Here is a 27,775-nt window from a genome sequence, read left to right as displayed (position 1 = left end):
AACGATAATCTTTGTTTTGCATTGAAGTCCTCTGTTATTAATGATCTTGTTAACTTTATCAAGAATTTGTCCTAGTTCTTCCTTGTCATTACAGTGGAGTATGGTATCATCAACATACCTCAGATTACTGATCTACCACCTATAATTATCCAATGCTTCATGCATGATGTCCTCCGCATATATACTAAACAAGTGAGGAGAAAGTAAACATCCTTGCCTAACTCCTTTTCCAACCTGAAGCCAATCATTCAATCCAACACCTGTTCTTACTGTGGCTTCTTGCTCCCTGTACAAGTTGGCTATTAACCTGATAGTGTGCTGAGGAAAACCCATTCTTTTCATTACTTCTCATAGTTTCACATGCTGTATTTAAATTGTTCTAAAGAACACATTACCAGAGGGAGTCTGAATTTTTTATATTTTTCTATGATCTGTCTAAGGCAAAGGATCTCTGGTGCCCTTACCTGAAACCTGCTTGTTCCTCAGGCATCGCTGTCTCAACTTTGGCCTCAATCCTATTTAGCATGATCTTCAATGAAATTTTGCTTGCATGAGAATAGTTTATTAGTTCTTGCAAGCCTTCATATCTCCTTTCTTATGTAGTGATATGAAAACTGACTTATTCCAATCTCTATGTCATGATCCTGTCTCCCATATCCTTGTAATCAATCTATGAAACACTCTTATCCCCCACCCCATTCCCTGTGGCCTTAATTAACTCTGCTGGGATTCCATAACACCATATTGCTGTTAAGCTGCTTAACTACTCTTTCAACTTCATGCCTAAGTGGAGGAGGTTCCAAATTGGAATTTTCCTAGTGAGAGGGCTCCTCCAAATTTTCTTTATCCACTCTATTGTACAGTTCCCTCACAGTATAGTATTCTTTCCATCTGTTTTCGATTTCCAATTCTTCTGTTAGTAACGCTCCATTCCTGTCTTTGATGACATTCAATTTGGGCTTAATCTTGTGCTTTAGATCTTGAACATAATTAAACATCTTTCATCTGTAACTCTATCTCTTCACATTCGTTAGTATAGAACTTTTCCTTGTCCTGCTTGATCACTCTTCTGACTTCTCTATGTAATCTTTTATATCTTCATTCCCTGTGTCTCTGTTTTTCCATCTGCCTTCTTTTGATTAGTTCCCATGTTGAATCCATGGGTCTCTTGGTCTTCTTATTGAGACAAGATATTTCTGTCCCCACACATGGCTAATTATTATTTAAACTACCTAGAAGATATTTTGTTTTTAACCATTCATCCTCAGCCTTCTTTCTGAGTTCTTTATATATTTGATTCTCATTTGGCCTCATTCTGAAAAAGAATTACCTTACTGCATCAAAATAACAGCCTACATTTAGGCTGTTATTTAGACTTGATTAATCAAGAGTGTTTATAAGTGGTACATTGGTAAATAGAGGTGACATCAAAGCTAACCATTATGTCTGAATTTTTTAAGATAAGATTTTTAATTAGTGTTTTGAAATAGACTGAATTTTTTACAAAAGTAGAGGAGTTGCCAGTAAGGGGAGCAAGCGACTTGGCTAACTTGGTCCAGTTTATACATGGGACTATCTATGCTATCGACTATGGGGTGTAGGGGGATATTAGGTTTGTGTATTTTTGGTAATCCATAAATCCAGGATGGTTTAACATGAACTAATTTTATGTTTGTGATGATTTCTTTGGGCCAGGACGTCACTTTTTTCAGTAATTTTCGGACTTTTTTTCTTTTGAGACATAGTGGGGTCTTGATGTATAATTTGGTACGTGGAACTGTCACATAGGAGATCTTGCATTTTTCTGTTATAATCTTCTTGATCCATGATCAAGAAGATTATACTCGTATTATACAAGAAGATTACACTCATATTCTGTCTGTTTGAATTGCTTCTTTGGTCCACACTGATTGTGTACTGTTAGTTTTGGAAAGAAATATTTGTACTAATTTCATTAATGTTCAAGTTGCAAATGTATTGTTTCACTCACTCACTGTCGCATGTACAAGTGTGTTGTGCTCTGATCATGCTGATTTGAAATTCAGCAAAATATAAGCAATTAATAAAACATCTTTTTGATAAAATTGTTTGTCTCAGTCATATTCCCCCTCCCCCAGCTCTCTTATCCACTAAGCTGCAAGTTGCATTTCCTCAATATTTCTTTGTGTTCAGCATTCCAGAGACCTAAAACAAACCACCTTAGTCAATAATCTCAGAACCCTTTCCAATATCTATTCATCCTTTTGTGAAAGATATATACATTGAAGTTCTGCACATCCTACTTCCCATAAAATTGGAGTTGTCAAATCTTTAGTTAAGAGAGCACATAAGATTTGTTCTTCTTCATCATTACAACAAGAACTCCTCACAGTCAAAGCTTTAATGGAATCAAATGGCTATAAAACCTTTGCATTCATTGAATACACACATTTAATTCACTGACTCCTATATTCCTTAACTATGCTCAGTAATACTGCAATAGAACACAAGAGTTCTGACACAATATAGTTATGGCACTTATAACCATATAGGCAGAATCTGAAGTTTTACCTGATATCCATATACTTTCTAATCAGCAAAATTTCTGATCCATTACTAACTAAAAAATTATCAACTTTCACTTTTGTCCCTTGCTTGTGTTTACCAGATTCTTTTACATGCTTTGGACAGATAGATTGTTCCTTGGAAAATCAATTAGTGAACATCAATACTTCACTGAATATATCTTAAACTTCAAAAATTCAAGTCTGCTCACCTTCTCCATAGAAGCAGTTTTAAATATAAAACTGCTTCTTTTTTTTTTCTTTTTTTTTTTTTTTTTGATGATTCTGTCGTGACGACTCTTTTCTGTGGTGTTCTAAATCTATCTAGTTTCAAGTCACCTTTATGAATAATACAACTAATTACGAAATGATCACCGATCCAAAAGTAGGGAAATTTATATTTATACTGCGCCACCCTATTCTTAGATTAGTCTATATAAATAGTAGGATCAGTTCTAAATTAAGTTAACAGTCATCTCATTAGGCCGAATCATCTATTATCATTTTTACTTGGGGTTCCCGCAAGATTCGAATATTTATGAACGGTGCAATAATAAGGAATTCAGGCAAACACAATATTTAGATCAACAAAATAAAACATTTAATATATGATATGGTTAACAAATACAATAACTCTATTTTAAAATGGAACTATACAATTAACTTAATACAACTTCTTAGGTCACTCATGCTAAATCAATGTTCTAACTTCCATTTACAATTCACAGTCTCAAAAACACAAATCTACTTATCTCAGGTTAACATAACAACTTCACAATTAATCAGTCTTCACAAATCTATCAGCTCAATGTTTATATTCACAGCAGGCAATAAACTACGTAAGCAATATTCCAAGCAAATATATTCCGGACCTTGAGCATCGGAAATATATCACAGTTAATGCTAAATTAGACAAACTTATACAACTATTCTTACCAGACAGATTCTTCAATACATCAATTTATTGAGAGAGCACTTATGAACAAACTTAATTAACGTTAGCGGAACACACATAATAAAAATTCTCTACAGTTTAAACTGTACTATTGTTAGTCGCACTTCACTATTCCAAACAACAGTAATTAAGTACTGATATCTTTTCTTGTTCACTTTTCTCCAAGTAATCAATATAACTCTTTCCTAGGGCAACATAGAATTTAATCGTAATCCAGATTAACTGGCATTAATCAGAATTTTCGCATTGACTGTCCATTTTCCTTTTATCTGATTACGGCATCAACCTTTCTTCATAACAACAGCAGATTTCGCTTATAACATTAAACTTTATGTTTCACTACTTATAGGTTCACTTCCGAACACTTTACTCATAAATTTCTGCCCTGAGGATTTTATAATCTTGGTTCCGCAAAACTCTCTCCTCACTCGCTTAATAATAATTCTTCTCTTCCTCTCTATCTTATCTATGACCTTCCTTCACTTTTCTCTTCTCTATCTATGACCTTCACTCCCACCTTACTTTCGAACGCCACGCTCTCTTCACTCGTGGTTGTTTACGCGTGCGTCTCCATGACAACAGACTAAGCGTAAACATTTCGCTAATGTAATGTATGCTCTTTTACTACTACTACAGTGATTACATAACATTGAATATTTCACAAATAAGAACAACAAAATATTTAAGCTACTTCATCAACTTTTTGATTACATATACAGTTAAATATAAAATAACATTTTACGTTACATCATATATATTTGGTTATACAAAATTCTATACATTTTAATATTTTATAAAATAATAGTAGGTCAGGTTTTGAATAAATATTCAATTAGTAATTCTCAATTAGGGAATAATAAATAATTTTATATAAGTCATGATTAATATTTAATAAGCAATGTTAAATGTGAATGAAAAATAATAAATTACATAACATAGCTTCATTCACAATTTAACAATTCCTCATCATCAAAAAAACTTCAAACCCTTTTTCACTGGCCTTATTTAAATTTTAAATAGGAATGATTGCATCTCTTTCTCTCTCTCCCTCCTTCCCCAAAAATTTGAGAGATTCTCATCCTGTGTAAATATCAGAAATGATTTATTATATATTTGACATGATCCGTCTAGCATGTGATCTTAGCTGTTATTGGTTAAATGAGTGTTGTATTTGCCTCGTATTCTGTCTCTTTGGATTGCTTCTTTGGTCCACTGATGATGTACTGTTAGTTTTGGAAAGAAATATTTGTACTAATTGCATTAAATTTTATATTTACTTTGTCTAATTTATTTCACTCAAGGTCAGGGTGGATTGATTCAGCTAAAAGTGCCTTGGATGTCAGAAATTTTATTGGAGAAATAACAAATAACAGATTAATTTGGAAGAAAATTGTGAACATGATGTTAGTAATTATATAGTACATATCAGAACTTTGATTATTATGACATGCTGTTCCTTACTAAGAACTTTCAGTACAATTTCTTCTTTACCCACCCTGCCTCTTTTAACATTGTAAGTACATCATCCTCTTTTCTTATCTTTCAAAACAACCTACTTCACGTGCTTCGTCACCTTCTTCCTTGGTTTAATCAACATTTTATTCATATTTGGGCTATTTAGTCTCTAAGAGTTGGCTTTTGTTTTCAAATTGTTTTACTTATTCTCTATATTGTATATTTATGCAAACAGCAGATTCCATATTTGAATCTGCTGTTTATGTGGGAGAGCTGTTTAAGATTTTGATTCTTTTAAAAACTTTCTTAAATATATATATGTGAGCCTGTGTGGTGTGTGTGTGTGTGTGTGTGTCACTTTTATCACATGCCCATTTAGGTTGGGTGTGCTCTGTCAGGTGGCTTATGCCCTACAAAATTCACATCAGTTTGACTGTATGATTGCATTGTTATTGATGTATGAAAGTTTTAAGAGTGCATAGTGCATCAGCACTCATCTTAATTGGTCCAATGCAATTAATTCTAGGATAACTTTGAATACTTTAAATGATCAATTAATATAATTTTAAATATGAAGGTCAAATGAACAATAGCTATGCTTCACGTGTGCTGTTTATGTGAGAAGCTCATAGGTTTACGCTTTGTGATAAGATTAAATTATTATTGGCTAATACTAGAGTGAGACACGGATAATTTAAATGTTAATACGATTTTTAAATACAGCCATATAATACACACACACAGATATCGGAAAAAGTAATCGCTTGGGAAATTATTATTTTTCCGGATTGAAACGAAGAATGGCTGAAATAACTAATTTTTCTTATTTATACACAAGTTCCAACCTCCTTTGACTATAATCGATCATACAATCTGGTAGAAAATGGGACATTCAGGAGATCGTCAACAATGTTTCCCATTGTAAATATGGGCAAAAAAGTTATAAATTATTTATAGAAAAATTACTTGTCTATATCAGTATTAATGTACTCATGACAAATGACAGTTGTTCAAAATTGGATTGGATGACACAATAACCAATCACAGTCACTGATTTCTAGGTGCTATTGTCTTAGTGCTCCCCCCTGCCTCGCCTTCTAAGCTGTTTAAAACCACTGGAATGAACGCTAAGAATTTGACCCTCTGCACCATTTGTATGTCTGTTCAAACTGCTCAAAGGTGTATGTATTTGTGACTGCACACCTGGGCTATTAACACGAATGTGATGCAATGTTTACTCATCGAAAAGGTGTCCTCTTCATGAAACATTAGTATATTGTGTTTAATTTTAGGAATGATGTGAAGATAGGAAACAACTGGAAGAGTCTTTAGCGGAAATAAATGCAAAAATATAATATCGGTATTATTGCTATTCTGTGGATGTGCACTGCACACCTAGCACACCTGGAATATTCACCCTTGATACCTTGATACACACACACACACACACACACTCACACCCTCAGAACATTACAGATGGGAAGTTGACCCTGCATCCCCAATGCAGAGTGATGAAACATACCAAACACCACACGCAGACAGTAAATGGCAGACATCGGGGGCTTCCCAACAGTGTGTCGCAATTGACAAACATGAGTAAATGTGGTGATCTTAGCAACTTTGATCATGGCTGTATTATCAGCACAAGACAGATGGGTCATTCTATCGTCCAAGTGGTAAGAACCATAGGGTTCTCAAGGGCAATCGTACAAGAGTCTACCATGAGTATACGATCAACGGACTTACCAGCACCCAGCAAGTAAGTGACTGCTGACCACACGCCATTGTTGACCAGAGTCGACATAGGCTGTCCAGGCTCTTACAGACCAACTGCAGGTGGCAGCACAAATCACATCTGGTTTCAATCTCAGAGGTCCAAGCAGTTTCAGTGAGCAAACAGTACACCATACCCTGCATACCATGAGCTACAGGAGCCAATACCCTAAATGTGTACCACTGTTGACAGCTTGTCATTGGGCATTGCACCGCCTAGTGTCAGGACGATCAAAACTGGGCCTCTGCAGAGTAGACCAGAGTCATGTTGATCTGATGAATCCCATTATCAGTTGTACCTAGCTGACCTGAGGGTACAAGTGTGGCATCGACACAAGGCCATGGCCCTGTCGTGCCAGGTTGGGGATGTTCACGGAGGTGGTGGCTCTGTGATGGCTTAGGGAGCTTTCGCATTAGTTCCCTTAGTGTGTGTCTGGAGAGGTCCTTAAACACTACGAATTACCAAAATGTGCTGACCACCTGCGCACTCTCATGGCCTTCACACATCCTGCAGCTGATGGTCTGTTTCAGCAGGACAATGTGCTGGTGGTTGCATGCAGCCCACCCAGGCATGGCTCAAGGAAACACTCGTCTGAGTTTGGGACCATCCAGCAGCCCCAAGGTCTCGAAACATCAGACTTACATGTATCCAGGACCAACATCTAAGGCACAGTTATAGTCAATAACTGTGCCTGTACTCTCCGAGGCATTGACTCCACCAGATGCTGGAGATAATTCCAGCCATGCCTCGGAGAGTACAGGCTGTTATTTGTGCTAAAGGAGGAGAGGATAAACGGTATTAGGTAGGTATCTGTAATGTTTTGTCCAGTGTGTGTGTATGTCCATCCAATTTTTCTCATTTTTATGCTATTTGGTATCCATGGTGATAATTCTTTATCTAATTCGATAATGTATACTTTTGTATCTTTGAATTAGACTCAAGTTTTTTTTGTCATAAAAAGAGAGGTTTTTATGCTTTGACAGTTTTCTGTTCTTTATAAATATTAATTTGGAATAGTAATAACATTTATGATTATAGTATTTTTAAACATGAATAAAATTATGTACTGACTTCCTAATATACTGACTTCCTACAGTGAGTCAGCAGCTCCTTGATTGTACAGTTATTCTAATAAACTGTTTCTATCTGTAGTTAAATGAACGTTCCAAAGAACGAAAAGTTCCTGCCTCAAGAGTTGGTAGATTAATGTCATATGGAGGTAAGTTGTACATCACTGGTAAATCAACTTCATATGCCTTCTTTAACTAGATGAGTTAGTTTCTTATCTCTGACATGGCAGAGGTTAGGTACTAGCTAATCTGGAAGTGTCTCCTTGAAGTATTACAGTTATATTTATTCTTATGTGCTATTTAGTGGCACATAAATATACAAAATCTTTGCCATCTATCAACAAATTAAAAAAAAAAAAAAAAAACTTTTTTTCGCATTCAGTTCACAAATATATCTATGTAGTGTCAGTATTAACACAATTAATTTTCACCACTGTTTATAATCATTGAAGTAAATTTTCAGTCTCTTATGCTTAAGAACCTCTACTTATTATATGATTACTTCAGGCACAAAAGTGGTACCATGTATGTTCAGACATCTCATTCCAGAGAATATATCTATGTAGTGTCAGTATTAACATAATTAATTTTCACCACTGTTTATAGTCATTGAAGCAAATTTTCAGTCTCTTATTCTTAAGAACCTCTGCTTATTATATGATTACTTCAGGCACAAAAGTGGTACCATGTATGTTCAGACATCTTCTGTATACACACACACACACACACACACGCACACACAGAACAAATGAATGAATGCATGTGTACATGCATTCATTCATTCTCTGGCCACTTTTCTCCCTTTTCACAGCTGATCTCCCTTTTCAGAAAGAAAGACCACAGAAAGTTTACAATCTTCATATGAAACCAATTCATCTTTAGGTGAAAGACTTATAAAGGTTTCTTGTGGTTTTTTTTTTTTTATCATATGCCATCTGAAAGTATTTTAGACAGTAAATGATTTTAGATGGCAGGAGAATTTTTTAGTAAATATTTTTTTCAATCTTGGTTTGTAAATTTTCAGGTACAGTTTAGAATACAATATATTAAAAATCTTATTAATTAAAAAAAAAAGTTATTCATAATTCTTACTTTACAGTTAAATACTACTTTACAAGACTCCACAATTTTGTACTTACAGATGCATATGAACATTCACCTCCACTGATAAAATATGACCTATCATTAAAAGGTGGTGTGTGAAGGCTAGTGGGCTGCAGCTAGAAAAGTTTGAGTAACACTAGTATAGATAGTCAAAGCAGAAATCCTGTTATCATTCCACAAACTATCCACAGTATTCCACCTCTGAATTTTTTCCAGCTGGACATCCAAAAAATACTCAGTAGCCTTGATACCAATATGTCTACTGCCCCCTGATGATATTCCTCCATCTGTGCTAAAAGCTTGTTTCAGAACTTACACCTATCTTATATCTTCTACTTGAGATCACATTCTCACCTGCTATCTGTCCAACTGTTTGAAGCAAGCTTTTTTTTTTTTTTTTCCAGCCTGTTCCCAAAACCTTCAAACTATTGCCCTATTGTTCAGACCTCACTACTCTCAAAAATAATTGCAAAGATCATCAACAGCAACTATTTTACTACTTGGAGACTTACCAGTTAGTGATCACCAATATGAATTTCACCATTTTGTTTCACAGCTGATCTCCTAGTCAGCCTCACCCACCTTTACACCCAGGCCTTGGAGAAATTTGCAGAAACTCAAGTGGTCACTGTTGATATTTCCAAGGCATTTGATCAAGTTTGGCATTACTGCCTTCTTACCATTTTATGGTATTCTTCCTTCCCTTTGTGAATGGATTGCCAGCTTCCTCTCTCATTCATTGTGAGTCATGGTGGATGGTTTCCTTTCAACAGATTTTTCAGTATTAATGCTGGTGGACCCAAACCTAAGTGCTGTCACCTACATGCTTTCTCCTATACCACATCAGTGATTCTCTCTCTCTCTCTGTGACTTCCATTCCTGTTCATAATTTTGTCAACAAATGACAGTGATAGTACACTTTTTTCCTCCTTCATTTTCCAAGCCTAGTAGTGCCCAGATAATTCATGCCTCCAGATCTTCTTTAACAATACTGTAAACACTGATCTCCTTGCCATTCTCAAGTGGGATGAAGACAACCTGGTGAATATTAATGCTACCAAAATGCCATCCTATCATTTCCAGGATGGCATTTTTATAGCATTAAAATTCACCAGGATTAGATGTGCAAGGTTAACTCGCACATCTAATCTATCATGGTATAAGCGCATCTGGTCTATAGCTTCTTCATCTTCCAGAAAGTGTTAGCAAGAGAGAAGTGCTCAACTGTTGATACTTTATAAAGTTTAAATCAATTCACTCAACTTTACATTGGGGCATTACACATTAGACCACCTTTAGAATACTCAATTGTATTCAGAAGTGGACAGTTTGCTTAATTGTGATAACCCCCTGACTTACTGACTCCCTCCATTCACTTTCATATAGATATATTTTGCTGCATTACTTCATTCCCTACACCTCTGTTCTTTGGAACAGTCTTCTCCATTACTGTTTTTCTCAGTGATTACAAAATTCAGGTCTTGAAAAAACACATAAACAAATTCTTTTCTTCTTCCTAATCACCTCTCACACATTGTGACCTCTCATTGTGGGGCTGACATTAAAAACAAACAAAAAACACTTTTGTCAACAACTCAAATGGTTGTTTATAAAAACTCCAGCTTCACTCTGTGTACACTGAAGCTCACAATAGTTTCATAAAAATTCATCAACAGATTTTTTATTATCATCATCAAATTCCTTCCATGTACCCTCAAGGGGTGTACAGGATATGATAGTACTTCATGAAGAATTTACATCATTACTAACTTCCTATCTACAATTTTCCTCCAAATCAGTCTGTTACTTGTCAAGACTCCAACATTATCAGATCTTATATTTCTATTGTCTAAGGCACTTTGTACCGTATCAATCCACCTATATCTTGGTCTTCCTCTGGGTCGTTTTGCTGCCAACCTGGCAGAGAACCATTGTTTTGCTAATCTTTCCTCATCCATTCTGTTTAAGTGACCATACCACCTGAGATTAGCTCTGCTAACACATTCCTGGATGATGACAATGTCAAGTTCTTTCCTAATATCCTCATTTTTAATATGATATTGCCATTGATGCCATCTGTTCACACCTCTAATCTTTCTCAGGACTCTCATATCTGCAGTCTCTAGTCTTTGGTCAAGTGTTTTACTTCTGATCCAGCTCTCAGATCCATAAGTTAACCACGCTACTGGCCAAGACGTATATATACGTCCAGTTTATCATGGATGCAAAGTGCATATTAAAATTGCAGTACCATTGATATTACAATGAAATATGATGGATATGAGGATGAGTATTTGATCCATAATGGCCAGTATGGTGGTTAAAACTGGTATGAACACTGCCTTGTATACAGCTAATTTAGTGTTCCGACTAATTTCTCTCTTATTCCATATGAATTTATTCAATTGACTTCCTAGCATACCAGCTTTGTTGATTCTGTTGTTTATTTCCATACTTAATTTGCTATCTTCACTAAAAATCGTGCCTAAGTAGCTGAAATGTTTTACTTGTTCCACAGGTTCTCCGTTCACAAAGCAGTTAACATTTTCAATGCTTCTCCTATTTTTATTGTTCTTTGTCTTTTTATTGTTGACCTTCATACCATATCTATTACAACAATTATTGAATTTAGTCAGGGAATCTTGCAGACTTGTAGCAGATTTATTTAGAAGTATAACATCGTCTGCATAAAGCAAAGAGGTGACATTAACATCTCCAATTTTAATATCATGTTTAATACCACATGATATCAAAATTGGAGATGTTAATGTCAGCTCTTTGCTTCATGCAGACGATGTTATACTTCTAAATAAACAGATTTTTTACTTTGCAAGAATCAATCAATTAAATTCACTTCCTGTACTGATGCCAGTAATGCCTTCCAGTTCCTTAACAGAGCCTTGAGGTAATTTCTGTGTTTCTGTCTTTCCCAAAAACACTTGTATTTTCCAAGTTTTTAATGACACTTGTGATATAGTAATGAACATTAGGCACATGTATTCACAAAAATAAAGAATAATAATTTTATTATTGCAGATATTTCAGCCAGCAACTAATGGGCCATCATCAGCATAAGCATAATCACAAGGTGAAATTAGAACAAAGAATGTTTATCTCTTATTTACAGAATTGAACCATCTTCCAGAGAGCCACTAGTGGGTGGTTACAAAATAAAATGAGATTACAGTTAAAGCCAAAACTAAAATTAAAATAAATTTCAAACACTAAAATAACAAAAATTAGATAAATAAAATGATTGACAGAATTATATATTTAAAAGGAGAGAGGAAGAGGGGGAGCATGTTGTTGCTTGCTCTCCCTTTATGAGAATGCTACTCTCATAAATCTTGGCAACAAATAGACAGTCACTCTGATTTAAGTTTGGACAGTGGAGAAGTGCTTCAGCAATTCTTTAAATAACTGCTTAAATCTAAACTTGCAACGATGTAAAAGACTAGCTGACCAGGATATCGTGTTCAGTATCCACTTGATGCTATGCAATGAGGTGAAGTCATTTTACGGTATAATGCATTGAATGGTGATCAATTCTTGTTGCAGATCCTTGGAATTGGAACACATAATATCTGTTCTATTGAGCAAAGATTTTACGATACCCATCATCCATCTCAGAAAATAGGTATCTTTTAAATCTTTGCTCAATAGAGCACATGTTAACTACTCCAACTGTAAGGATCTCTAACAGAACTGGGGACCATCCAGTGATCATATTGCAGAACAGCTTCACCTCAAGGATATTTAAAGGAGTCTAGACACTTGCATGCCTTTCCCTAAGAACCTGTACAGGTTCTTAGAGAAATTACATTTAATGCCTCCATAGCATAATTGGAAGAATGACAGTACATTGCATCCTTCTATTGGAAAATGCCTTAGTTTAATTCTCTTTGTAATGAGAGTAATCTTTATATGTTTTTTTTTTTTCAATTGAAGGTGAGTTAGCCAATCTCGTAAGGAGGTAGTAGAATTTTTTTCTCAGAAACTCGGGTTTTTCATCCTGCATACAGACAAATCAGCCTTTAGGGTACATGCAATTTACAGACAAAAAATACTAGTGGTGGTGGGCAGTAGATGCCATTGGTGTAGATGATGAAGATGGATGGAAGTGGTGGAGAAGGAGAGTTGTAGAGCAGGTGCCCTCCCTCGATGAGTCTTTGGACTCCTTGGAGGTGTCACAAAATAGTAATAAAAGTCCTTATCCCATACATCATGGATATCTTAGAGGCAATTGAAGATCCTGAAAAATATACAGTTTAGTCTCTACATTATTTCCTGTCAACAAAATCTCCTCCAGGTTACTATCCACAAAAGATAAACAGCTCCCTCTCTACCTTGCTGGTGTTTACTAGATCTGATATGATGATCTCCACTTGTGCTTTAGATAAACAAGACATTCAGACAAAAAATGATTAAAAGAACACTGAATCTGAAAAATCTGGCCTTCCACATCATGGAGTGGACACTGATCATAATATCCTGTGGTTCGGTACTCCCTTTTACATTGGTTGCCACTTCAGATTTGAGCAGTTATTTAAAGAGAGTGCTGAAACACTTTAACACTGTCCAAACTGAAATTGGAATGACTGTCGATCGTTGCCATGATTTGAGAGGGTGAGTCATTCTCATAAATGTAAGCAGTAGCATGCTTCCCTTTGCACCCCCCCCCACTTTTTTTTAATATATGATGCTGTGTCATTCAATCATTTTATTTATCTAAATTTTGTTATTTTGTATTTCAGTGTCAATTATTTTTAGTTTTACCTTTATTTGCAATCCCATTTTATTTTGTAACTACCTGTGTGGTGGCACTCTGGCACATGCCTCAGTTCTATAAATAGGATTAATGTTCTTTCTTCTAGCTTTACTTTGTGATTATAGTGATGCATTGATGATGGCCCATTAGCTTCTTGTTAAAATATTTGCAATAATAAAATTATTGTTCTTTATTCTTGTGAATGCATGTGTGTAATAATCAAACCTATATTTTCTATCTCCTGGCCCTGTTGTTTTCATCCAGCTGCATAGGCATTCAAAGCCAGTTACATCCTACTATACAATAAACAATTCACTGTATGCTTCTCTGTTTTTTGTCAGAAATCTAGAGAAGCCCTCTCCCTAGGTTCAGAGTCTGTACTCCAAATTAACCCATTTGCATTGTCAGCTGCCATCTACATTACAATATAAAAACCATGTTATATTCATTATCCTTATGAATATTCAAATGCATCTTCAGTATCCTGATATATATCCTCAAAGAAAGTATGTACAGAATATTATGAATGTACTATACAATTAAGTTTACATTATTACTCATTTCCTGACAACAAATTTCCTCCAAATTAGTCTTTCACTTGTCAGATTACAGTGTTTGCCAAATCAGATATTTCTGTCCATTAGAGCACTTCTGACTGAATCAATCCACCTAGATCTGGTATTCCTCTGGGTCTTTTTTCCTGCCATCTTAGCATCAAACCACTAGATGACAGTACCACCTCAGATTAGCTTTGCTCACACATTCATGAATGCTGACAGTGTCATGTTCCTTCCTAATATCTTCATTTTGAATATGCTTCTGCTATTAATGCCATCTGTTCACTCCCATAATTTTTCTCAGACCTCTCAGATCCATTAGTTAAAATTGGTTTAAACACTGTCTTGTACACCTCTAGTGTAGTGTGTTGGCTAATTTTTCTCTCACTTTAAATAACATTATTCATCTGGCTACCCACTGGACCAGCTTTGCTTATTCTGTTGTCTATTTACATATTTAATTTGGCATCTTCACTAAAAATTGTATCTAAAGAGTTGAAATATTTTACTTCTGTAGGTTCTCTATATTATTATTTTATTATTATTAGCGTATGATGTACAGGTCTCAGGATATTACATACATATTACATAAAACAACAGAAAAACAATTTTAAAAATCATATTAAAAGGGATACAATAGGTTGAAATGATTAAACATTAAAAATTAAGAGTCAGGAATCAGAGCTTAATCCTTAAATCCCGGATCCACTCCAGGGATTCTGGAGGTCAGTTTAAAAAAGTGCCTACGAATGAGTAGATAGAGCATTCAACTACAATGTGATTGATAGTCTGGATCCCACTTCCACATTCACAGTTTGGAGTATTGGACCAGTTTCATTTATGCAAGAGATGCTTACATTTCCCATGTCCTGTTCTGATCCGATTTAAAGTGATCCATACATGTTTAGGGAGATCAAAGCCGTCCAAACGAGATGTTGAATTTGAAATGGGAATTTGAAGATTGGAGGTATGTTGACGCCAATACTCTCCTCGTGACATGCATAGGTCGAAGTTCTGGTTGTTCATTTGTATTGCACTCCTCCAGGAACAGGAGGAGTGCAATACAATCTTTGTGAGGTATGGAAGGAAATATCTTGGTGGATAGACAAGAAACTGTTTCCAATTATTTTTGTCTGTAATTTGCTTAAGGCTTGGGTCCTGGGAAGTGAGGGAGGGGCTATATTACTGAGAATTGGGAGCCAGTAGCCAGGAGTAGATCTTAGTGCACCAGAGATTATCCTCATAGTTTGATTCAACTGGACATCAACTAAAGAAGCATGTGCGCTGTTCAGCCACACAGGAGCACAGTACTCTGCTGTAGAATAGACAAGAGACAGTGCGGTAGTATGCAGTGTGTTGGCATCATCACCCCAAGAAGTACCAGCAAGCTTATGCATTATATAATTATGAGTTTTTAATTTTCCAGTGATATTTTCTAGATGATGATTTAAATGTCAAACTTTTGTCTAGGGTAACTCCTAAGTATTTTGGATGATTATTATATTTCACCAGGTTATTTCCGAAGTAAAGTTTTGGGATATAGTTGGCCTGGATATTACTTAAATGGAAGGATGCGACTTCAGGTTTGTTCAGGTTAGGTTGTAATTGCCATCATCTAAAGTATTATCAAGTACAGCAAGATCTTCAGTTAAGATGTTCTCAGCTTTTTGGAATGTAGAATGTTGAGTTGCAATGGCAATATCGTCAGCATACATGAATCTCCGTGATGTTATCACTGGGATATCACTAATACATAAGTTAAAAAGCAATGGGGCGAGAATTGATCCCCCTGAGGTAGGCCATTTTTAATCTTAAAGAATTTACTTTTGGATTTATTGAGAGATACTTGTATCCATCTGTCTGCTAGCATTTGATTAATTAGGTTGGCTAGTTTTGGTGATGGGATAGTTTCTAAGAATTTTAAAATAAGACCCTCTCTCCACACTGTGTGTCATAGGCAGCAGAGAGGTCTACAAATACCGCTGTTGTTTTCAATTGTTTTTCAAACCATTCTCTCTATGAAGGTTGTCAAAGCCAGTACTTGATCACAACAACTTCTATCAGGTTTGAAGCCAGCCTATTCCTGAGGAGTTCTATTATGTATGCTTGGAGAAATTCTGTTGTATATCATTCTTTCCAGAGGTTTCAGGCAGATGCTTACAAGGCAATAGGATGGTAGTTGGAAGCAGTTGTAGAGTCTTTGCCAGGTTTTAAGACAGCAATGATTTTAGATTTTAAAAATTGATGGAAGCATGCCAGAGTCCAGGATATTATTATACATAGCAGTAAGCCATTTAATAGTTTTTGGACCGTAGTCCTTGATGAATTCAGGATAGATGTTATCGAGTCCAGCTGTCTTCCCAGTCCTCAATGAATTGACTGCTTGGGTAAGTTCCTGGGAAGTGAAAGCCTGTGATAGTAAAGAGCGAGCCACCGCAAACAACCTCAAAAGCGAGATTGCACCCAAAGAAGATCATGCTCTCTGTGTCGTAGGATTATAAAGGTGTTGTCCACTATGAGGTGTTACCGTCAGGCAGAACGATTGATTCAACTGTCTATTGCTCACAATTAACGCGACTGGCCCGTGAAATTAGCACAAAACATCCTGAATTGGCAAATCAGAAAGGAGTTTTAAAAGAGGTATACCGTGAGTAGACATATCGATACAAAATTAATAACGGAAAAAACTCACGTACAAAGATTATTTAATAGTATATATTAAATAATATATATATTATTTATTTTTTTAGGAAAGTTATTGGCCTTTTTAGTTATCTTACACCAGCTACTTAGGCAGCACTTTTTTGAAATTGTCAGTTATTGTTTAATTTGAGCTTAATGTACTGAAGATGCCTGTGACACACAGGCAAAAATTATACTATTAAATAATCTTTGTACGTGAGTTTTTTCCGTTATTAATTTTGTACCCAGAAAGGAGTTGTCTTTCACCACAACAATGCCAGACCCCACACATCATTAACAACCCAGAGTAAATTGTTACATCTTGGCTGGGATGTTTTGCCGCATCCGCCGTATTCACCGAACCTGGCACCTTCCAATTACCACTTATTCCGATCATTGCAGAATTCTCTGAACAGGCAAACTTTCGCTAATGAGGAGGCTGTCAAAAGACACCTGGATCAGTTGTTCACCAATAAACCTCAGGAGTTTTATGAACGTGGCATAATGAAGTTGGTGGACAGATGGCAAGAGGTCATTGATAAAGAGAGTCAATATATAACTGACTAGTATGTATTATATATATTAAATAAAATGTGTTTCATTCCACTCTGAAATGATACACATTTCAGAGTGGAATTCCAAACAAACTTATTTGCCAGTCCGATATCTGGTTTGCAATGTGTTTTGGATTTATGGTGAGCAGTTTACCAGAAGTCCTTGTATTAGGGTCAGACTTCCCAATCAGGGACCAAACTTTATGGCTGGAATGAGTAAAATTAAAATTGTTCATTGTCTTAATCCACTTGTCTTTCCTAGCATTGTTGAGACTTCAGCAGCTCAGTGACTACTGTAGGATTATTATTATTATTAGAGAATTCTTTATACAGTCTTTCACTGTCACTATTCCAGCTTGGAATATAATCTCTCCTAAAACCTCTTGGAATAGTTCATTTGGCAGCACCAATAATAATGCCAAAATCTATTGTAGTCATTTACAGTGGGCTTTATAAATCTTATAACAGTGTCAACCTGTTTCTTAAAAGATTTCCAGTCAGCTTTGAGAAAGTTCCACCTAGGTCTTAATACTGTTCTTATGATTGGAATATTTAGGCCTACTTTATAGATTATAGGTCGATGTTGGCTATTTGGAAAATTATTTAATACTGCCCTAGAGATGGGGATGTGGCATCCATTATCATCTGCAGTACAAAAACATAATTCAGGGTTATATCATCTTTCCCATCTAGAGGAGAGAAAACTCGGTTTATCTTTGACATCAGAGATCAGATAGAGGTTCTGATTTTCCATCCAGTTCACTAGTAAGGTACCATTTAGATCATCCTCTCTGTAGCCCCAAAAGGAGTGATGACTATATTAAAATCTCCCATGATTATGCTTGGATGTTGTTGCTGGGACAGTACTTGATCAGACCATTTAACTAAGAGAGGTTTATACATGTTGGTTATAGTATAACCAGATATTATAATGGATACATTATATATGTCCTCGCTAATGCTTGGTTCACAGATCTTATAATTTGGTTCTCTATTAAAAATGTAGTAGATATTTTCATGCTCTTACTTACTTTCATATATAGGACTGTTTATTTCTAATTTTCTTGCTAAATTGTTATAGTTAATTAGTTTAAAAATTCTGGAGAGCTGAACTAGATTTTACTCAAATCAGATTCAGATATATATTGCTCTGTATGAAATTCCATTTACTCCATATAATTATAACATGTTGAAAAGCTTTTCTCTTGATGCATTGTGATATGCTTTTCCAGATCTACAAAATTTAAGAACAGATCTTCTCACAATGTTCTTAAGTTATATTCCCATGATTTCTCAACCTTTTTGTTGTAAAGTGGAATTCTGATCCTAGATCAGCTTGTTCTTCTCCAAGGTTCTCTCTTCCACACTTTCTCTTAGCCTCCTCTCAGGTATACTTGCATAAATCTTACCTGGAACATATAGTAGAGAAGGTCATCTGAAATAATTCTCGCATTCAGTATTATTTTCCTTTTCATGAGAGGCTCTGCTTTTTACCTTCTGACTAAGCGTTCTGAATTATATAGTAGAGCTACATGTTTCTTTGTGGTAAAAGCCAATACAGAATACAATTTATTCAGCTAAGCTCCAAATTCAAAATGGAGAATTGGACAATGATCCTTAATTGTGCATATAATCCCACAGAAGGCTCTCTCAAGGAAGTATGAGTCAAGGAATTTTTGCAGTTGTAGGACAAGGCAGCTGACTTAAGCAAAATGGAAAAGCTAATTCTTATTAGAGATCTAAACAGCAAAGTAGGAAATGAATCCTGGCATATAGAAAGGTTTGGGAAAATTTGGAGAAAAATACAATACACAGAAGTATGTAAGAGAGCTAAGCTGTATGTGTGAAAGTAGCTAAACCAAAGTCATGGAAAGACTATGGTAAGAATATAGAAGATAAATATCATGGGTAAAACTAATAATAATGCCTACTGAATTTCTGTTCAGGAAGCAAACTAGTTAGCACTGACACCTTGTTTTAAGATGAGATGTAAAGATGTACACAAATTCACATGGAAAGAAGAAAAATCTTGACTGTATTATCATTGATAGTGATATTCATACTGGTTCAGGATACTACAGTAGAATACACAGGGGATTTGAAATTGGAAGTGCTCATCACTTTGTTTTAATTAGGATAAAATTGGATATCACATTGAAAATAAAAATATGGATGATGTGTTTTAAAAAGAATTAAAGTGGAGCAGCTTTTGCAGGTGAACTATGAATTCCACTATTCAATATTATTCAAGAAAAAATTAAAGAATTTAAAAACAAGAACCAAACATTGGCGTCTCAGTGGCAAACCCTGAAGAAAATTTTGATTAATTCAGCTGGGGAACCAGTGAAGGATAGAAAAATCAAAACTCCATTGTAGGCAAAGTTTAAAGAGGAAGTCCTGGAAAACAAGAAATCATTTTGAAAATAGCAAATGCCCTAAGACAATACAGATAAAAATGTAAGAGAGCTAAGCTAAGTGTTAAAGCAGGTTAACAAAAGTAATGGGAAGACTCTTGTAAGAATATAGAAAATAAATATCATGAAAGGTGTGAAATGCTTTGTGGGTGTTGAAAAAGATGAGAAATTGCAAAAGTACTGTTAAAAAAAAACATGAAAAGGCTCCTAATAATTGCAAGGTAACTGATTGATTTTGGCCCAGAGATATTCTCAATAATTTACAACTTATGGCTTTCTATCCTTTTTAATTCAGAATCCAGTTTCCTCTGATCATCCTGCATATGTTGGACAGCTTCCTTTCAAATTTCCCTATCAATATAGGAGTGTCCTAGGATCCTAGTTTTTCTGATGACAGCGGTACATTTCATATTCACTCTTCATGTTTGCAAGGATAATATAGTTAATTAAAATTGGTCATACATCCTTATTTTGAATGAAAGTAATACAAACAGTTATTTCTCTACACCCATATATTTCATAAAAAAAAACTTGTCATTTAAGATATTTATGAGATTCTCTTAACAACTAAAGTTAAACAAACCTCTAACCACTAAGTTCCATCATCCATATTCTTTTTTATGGATTTATAATGAGATGTCATACACCAGTTCCCAAAAGTTCACTTAGCATTTGTCTTAGCTTGGTTAGAAATAAGAAGTCAGGCTATTTTCTATTAAGTTAGCATTTTACGTCATAGCACATTTCACTGAATATATGGATGAAAATCAAATTATCAGAAATTCCTGACTCTTTTTTGGGGGATTTTTTGGTTTTTCAGGACTTGCAGCAGGATTGGGTTTTGGAGCTTTGGCCGAAATTACAAAGAGAACCCTTGGATTGAGTTCTGAAAAGAAAGAAGAACCTTCTCTCTTTGAGCACAATCCATTTCTGACAGAAGCTAATGTGAGAAGAATAGTAGACACCTTATGTCGAGTGAGAGGAGCTGCCCTTAAAATTGGACAGATGTTAAGTATTCAAGGTAAATGTGTAATCAATGATTTTATTTATTAAATTGCTCTTTTAGTGAAAAATTTTGTTCCCGTCTCATAATCCATAAAATTTTTAGAAATTTTGATACATATGCCTTTTAACATAACATGAGGGTGATTTTATTGAAATGTTGTTGTTATTATTATTATTATTTATATAGGTACTCCTGGAGTCAAAAGACTCATCACAGGAGACACATTACAAAGACAATATCTGTGTTTCCTATTTACATTATTTCAGGTGTCTGATATCGCGGTTATTCCTTTCTAATGGATCTTTTTATAATTTTCAGATGTAAATTTTCTTTGTGTGGGCATGTACCTTGATAGAGTAGGCCACAAGATTACAGACTAGCTGATTAACAAGTCACCTGAATCATATCGTTCAGTTTTTCTATCTGAACATGGGAAAGCTGTCTCATTAAATAATAAACATAGGATGTTATATTCAGAAAATAAGAATTAAGGAAAGCAAGAAGTAACGATAGCATTCAACACTAAACATGAAGATAAACTTCTCATTTGAAGGCAGTTTCAAGTAGAATGATGTGAGAAAACTTCAAAATGGAGAAATGGAAATGAAACTTATTTGTGCCTATGGCTGCACAGAAGGTCCTAAAGAAGAGGTGGAAGAATTTCATAATTCACTTCAGCGGACAGCTGACATAAAGAAAATGGAAAACATGGTCCTTGTTGGAGATCTAAACAGCAGAGTAGGAAATGAATAGGACCATTTGGGAAAATTTGGAGAGAAGGACAAAGCTAATAATAATGATAAGTATTTGCTGGATTTCTGTTCAGTACATGAAGTAATCATTACTAATACCATGTCCCAAAAGTAATCATTACTAACACCATGTCCCAACATAAAGATGTGCACTAGTTCATGTGGAGAGAAGACACAAAAAATAAGAAAAGCCTCATTGACTATGTCATTGTTGATAGTGATGCTGGTTCAAAATACAAGAGTGTACATCAGATTTCAAATTGAAAGTGACCATTACTTAATATTAAGCAAGATAAAAATGGATTATTACATTGAAAAGAAAAGAACAAGAAAGTTAAAAAAAAAATTAAAGTTGACCAACTTATACAGGTAAACTGTTGACTCAACTACATAAGTTGAGTCAACAGTTTACTAATTGCAGGGTTTGTTTCTGAAAACGAGAAACAAACCCTGCAATCTTGGTGGCAAACTCTGAAGAAAACATTGATTGTTTCAACTATAAAGGCATGTGGTGAAGATGGCTGCATGGATAGAAAAATAAGAACACCATGCTGGACACAAGAAATTAAAGAAGCAGTCCTGGAAAAGAAGAAAGCATACCAAAAGTTCTAGCAAATCAGTTGAAGATGCAATTAAAGAATACCCAGAATAATGTAAGAGAGCTAAGCTATGTGAAGAAAAGTAGCTAAACAAAAGTCATGGGAAGACTTTGGTGAGAATATAGAAAATAAATACCACGAAGATAGCAAAATGTTCTGGAAGCTATTGAGAAAGCTTAGAAATTGAGAAAAGAGTATGTAAAAGGAATCAATTAATGATAAAGATTATATGAAAACTGAAGATAAGGATATCCTATATCTCTGGAGTAATTACTTTGAAAGATAGTCATTTGAAACAAGCAGCGATAAAACTATACTAGAACATTTTCAAGAGTAATACAAAGAGAAGTACATATTAATACTTAAGGTAGAAAAAGTTGTCCAAAACTTGAAATGTGGACAGATGAAGTAGATGATATCCACCAGAAATGCTTAAATATGGAGGTATGAAAGTCTTGCTCTGCATAATTCAGAGGGCCTTGTCAGAAGTTCAAATTTCAGATGATTGGAGTAGAGCTCTAATAGTTCTCATCAATAAAAAAGAATAAAGCTAATACAGAGAAATTTCTCTACTGAGTGTTCCAGGAAAGATTTATGCAAAGTACTTGAAAAGAGGTTGAGAAAGATTATGGAAGACTTGGTGAAAAACAAGCTGGGTTCAGGCCAAATAGAGGTTGCCAAGATCAGATTTTCAATTTACAACAAATAGTTTAGAAATCATAGGAGTATGACAAAGATGTGTTCTTAAGTTTTGTAGATATGGAAAAGGCACCTGACAAGGTGCCCAAAGAAAAGCTTTTCAAAACACTACAATTATATGGAGTGAATGGAACATTATACAGCAATACATAGTCTACATTTAAGTTATAACTTAGCAATTAGAATTGAAGGAAATACAGGAAGATGGTTTGATGTAAAATCAGGGGGGGGGCAAGACATAAATGCACATTATCTCTACTCTTACTCATTATCTATATGAATTATATTATGAAAGAAAGTGGCATTAAGCCTGATATTAGAATTGGAGATATCAAACTTAGCTCTTTGCTTTATGCAGATGATGTTGTACTTCTAAATACATCTAGTGCAAGTCTCCAGTATTCTCTAACTAAATTGAATAACAGCTGTAAGAAATTTGGCATGAAAATCAGCAATAAAAAGACCAAAACTATGAAAACAAGCAAAAACAGTGAACACGTCAACTGCATTCTGAATGGAGAGCCTATAGAACAAGTGAAATACTTCAGTTATTTAGGCACAGTTTCTAGTGAAGATGGCAAGTTAAATCTGAAAATAGACCAAGAATGAGCAAAGCTGGTATGGTGGATAGCCAGCTGAATAAATATATGTTGAATAAGAGAAATTTGCCGAAACGCCAAATTAGTGGTATACAAAACAGTGCTCAAACCAGTTTTAAGTTATGGATCTGAAAGTTGGATTAGAAGTAAAGCGCTTGATCAGACTAGAGACCACAAATATGAGGATTGTGAAAAAAATTAGGCAGTGAACCAATGGCATCAATTACAAAATCATATTAAAAATAAATTCTTTCTTGACATTGTTAGCATTCAAGAATGTGTCAGCAGATCTAATTTAAGGTGGTATGGCTACTTAAATAGAATGGGTGAAGAAAGGTTAGCAAAAAAAGGTTAGTGTTTGATGCCAAGAGGAAGACCAAGGTCTACGTGGGCCTGCTTGTAGCCTTTCCACAACTTATTTATCCCTTTGAAACCCAAAGACTAAATCTGCACACCAGCTGCAGCCATATCAAGTCCTTGTAAAGGGGCAAACTGACTTCCATTATCCTTACATGTCAATACACGTGGATAGGCTTATGTGTTCATCAGACATGTTGTAATAGGTTTCACAGTATAATAAGAACACAGATGGTTAAGAAAATAACTATTTAACTTAAAGCTAATATTTCGCTGGTATTATATCCAGCATCTTCAGAGCACACAACACAAAGTTTGTTACAAATGTAAGACAACCACAATCCGGTGTAACAGTGGGGGCTAGTATAAGTGATTGGAGCGTGCAACACAAGACTAAAGTCCTAATATGGTGCCATCTAGGTAAAAAAAAAAAAAAAAAAAAAAAAAAAAAAAAAAAAAAAATCAAAGTTTTGAAATAGTAGTAAAAAAAAATTCAAATTGAAAAAATATAAATTAAAAAATATTAATTTGGTCTTAGGATGACTGTCTCCCAAATCTTTGGTAGATTTATACAGCCATACTTGTTAAGGTTTGGAATATGTTTTAAGGCTTCTGTTGATTCCAGGAACAACCTCTCTGACTTGTAGAAGCTTCTGTGCATTACTTTTGTTTCTTTCCAATTGATCCTGTGTGCAGGGGTATCCAAAGCATGGTCTGCCAGACCTGACTTACCATAGCGAAAGTGTCGGATATATTTTTTGTGCTCACTGAGGCAGATGTCCGCATTTCTTCCTGTCAGTCCGTAGTACGTACTACGTACGTACTAAGTATTACGTAGTACGTACGAAATATTAGCTTTAAGTTAATAAATAGTTACTTTCTTAACCATCTGTGTTCTTATTATACCGTGAAACCTATTACAACTCAGAGTTATCCTCTGAGTTGTATTTGCAGAAACAGTTTTTTGTTATGTAACCTTTGAACTTCAACTTTCTATCCACCATAACTCCAAGATTTCTGGACTCATCATTTACTCCAGACATAATCTCACTAATATATGTTATTGGATATTGAGTCAATCCAAAGTCCATAACTTGACACTTACTAATATTGAATTAGCAGTCATTATCGTTTGCAGCCTAGTCAAATCACCCTAAATGCTAAGTATCAGTAGCATCTCTGATTGCCCTGCCTATCTTTGCATTCAGCAAACAGCTGAAGATCTCCTGTCAGCTCCTTTCCAATATCCTTAATGTATAGATTAAACAGCAATTTCCAAGGACTGATCCCTGGGGCACACCACTAGTCATCTTAAATTCTGGCAGATTCACATTTCTCATATACCACTTTACCTGTTCATCAGCCACCTAATTATCCAGACCAATAGTTTATATTCCAATCCCATATTCACTAGTTTATGCAACAGCCTTTCATGTGGAATTCTGTCAGATGCCTTAGCAAAGTTCAAAAGTAGCATAGTGTATCCATTCAATTTATCCAACTCAGCTATAACATTATCATAAAATATGAGAAAATTGCTCAGAAATAACCACCCTTTTATGCACACTGTTTCTTACCAACTTCTCTAAAATCTTCACAGTTACTCCAGAGATACTAAGAAGTCAATAGTTAGACACATCAGTCTTTGCACCACTCTTGTGCAATGGTATTATCATATATTCTTTCCATTCTTGTGAGATCTTTCCTCAGCTGAGACTCAAATTATACAAACATGTCAAGTGCCTAGCTACCCCTGCTGAACATTCCTTTATCACACATGCTGATATCCCATCCATCCTGAATGATATATGCACGTAAACACAAGAAAGATATTTAATTAACCAAATATTTTTATACTTAATACTTAGTGATATAACATCACACGGCGTGTTCTGTTTTTAACGATCTATTGTTAGTATTCTAGCTTGTATTTTTTTAAAACTGTTCTTGAATACCACTGAGGATGGTCTGCTATTTCCAGACCGAAATATTTGGTTAATTAAATATCTTTCTTGTGTTTACATGCATATATCATTCAGTCTTATGTCACAAGTATCCTTAAAACAGCAAACCATCCATCCTAATTGCTGTATTCTTATCAATGTTATGCAACAGCTCTAGAACCTCCTCATGCACCTTCATCTCTTCATCCAACATAGCAGTAGCACTGTACCATCTGCATTCAGTAAACTTTTCTAGTCTAAGCCTTATATATTTCATAACTCCTCTCACTCTTATTCTTGTGATATTCGTTTAACATCATCTTCTTCATATGGTCTCTTGTTTAATGAGATTATAAATTCATTTCACTTCCATCTTATTGTTCTTTGAATACTAGGGACACATGCAGATGCTACATCATTTAAGCATCTTTTCAAAGCTTCCCAATTAACAACTGATACCATGGAACCAAAGATAGTATTCTCCTGAGTTTGTCATAATTTCCAGATTTGTAGTTTAACATATAACCTGTCCAGATTTGAACATCCATATAGCTGGCTATTTCCCAGGCTAGTTAGGCATGATCACTGTTTCCAACTGTGGCAGAACAGTGACATCGTTAACTGAAACAACTTCTGACACTCTGATCAAATCTATCACTCTTTGTCCTCGCATTGCTTCTTTCACATGCTGCTTTAAAAGTTATCAGCAATATTTCAATAAATTTTCCTTCATGCTTGTTAGTTTTCTCTGCTACCCAATCATTATTTGGATAATTTAAGTCATCCATAATAAGGACTCATTTGGTACTCATCAGGGTAATTTGGTGGAGCAGTTCTTTGTCCATCCACAGCAACTGAACCTCCAGGTCTGTAGCAACATACCACCATGTATTTCATCATGTTAGCCTCTGCTTGATTCCATATGGCCATAACTCAGTGGTACACAGGACATTAATGATGATGATGATCATCATCATCATTAATTTCCTGATATGTGTCCTACAGTCATGTTCTGACTACTTACAGCACTGCATGATTAAGTTTACGTTATTTATAGTTGCCTATCAACAATTTTCTCCAAATTAGTCTGTTACTTGTCAGCCCTCCAGTATTATTGTAACTAACATTTTGTTCAATTATTCTACTTCTGCCACACAATAATAGACTCATTTTAGGAAAAACCAACAAAAAAGACAACTGCCATATTCCTTGATATGACTTCTGCTTTTGATCGTGTTTGGATAAAAAAATTAATACAAATAGTACATGATATTGGAATTAGAAGATATGCTTTAATCTGGATCGCTGATGTCATGAGAGGAAGAAAGAACAAGGTTAGAATCAATGCAGCAATATCTACAGAGTGGAGAACCTGGGCTGATGTTCCCTAGGGCTCAGTACTAAGTCCCTTACTATTCCTTTTATATGTCAATAACATTCATCCTTACCTTACAGAAGGCACAAAAGTAGCTTGCTATGCAGACGATATAGCCATCTGGCACACTAGTGATAAACTTAAAGAAACAGAAGAGATTCTAAACAAATCCATGAGAGGATTAGAAAAATGGTCAAATGAACTTAATTGTATAATCAACAACATGCTAATTTTATAATTAACATGTTGTTGATTAAAAAAGTTGCAAATCCAAATTACCTTGGTATTATGCTTGATGAGGAATTACGTTTTGCTCAACACCTCTCTGACACTTCCAACAGGGCCCTCAGAAAATGAAATATATTGAAAAGGCTTTGCAGAACAAACTGGGGCTCAAAGCCAAAAATTCTCAAAACTGCTTACACTACACTAATAAGGCCAATAATGGAATATGCAGTACCTATCCGGTCACCTTTGGCTTCATCAATAAAAGAAAAATTAGACAAAGTGCAAGCAAAAGCATCCAAGATTATCATCGGTGTAGTCTCATCCACTAACCACATCAGAGC

At 35.1% G+C, this 27,775-nt stretch overlaps 1 protein-coding gene across 1 annotated transcript in view; it reads left to right on the top strand.

Annotated features, from left to right (window-relative positions):
- The window catches only part of Coq8 (ubiquinone biosynthesis protein COQ8, mitochondrial), a 210,537-nt gene that overhangs the window by 68,287 nt on the left and 114,475 nt on the right, over positions 1-27,775 (top strand). The window contains exons 4-5 of the mRNA XM_090398930.1: positions 7,880-7,946; positions 20,697-20,897. Of these exons, the coding sequence (XP_090255056.1) occupies positions 7,880-7,946; positions 20,697-20,897 (268 nt within the window). The remainder of the gene's footprint in view (positions 1-7,879; positions 7,947-20,696; positions 20,898-27,775) is intronic.

The sequence above is a fragment of the Typopeltis vanoorti genome, chromosome 1 (genome assembly GCF_054136105.1).
Source record: "Typopeltis vanoorti isolate ZY-2024b chromosome 1, IOZ_Tvanoo_1.0, whole genome shotgun sequence".
NCBI lineage: Eukaryota > Metazoa > Arthropoda > Arachnida > Uropygi > Thelyphonidae > Typopeltis > Typopeltis vanoorti.
The sequence above is the reverse complement of the archived record's forward strand: the minus strand, read 5'-3'. Positions and strand labels throughout refer to the sequence as shown.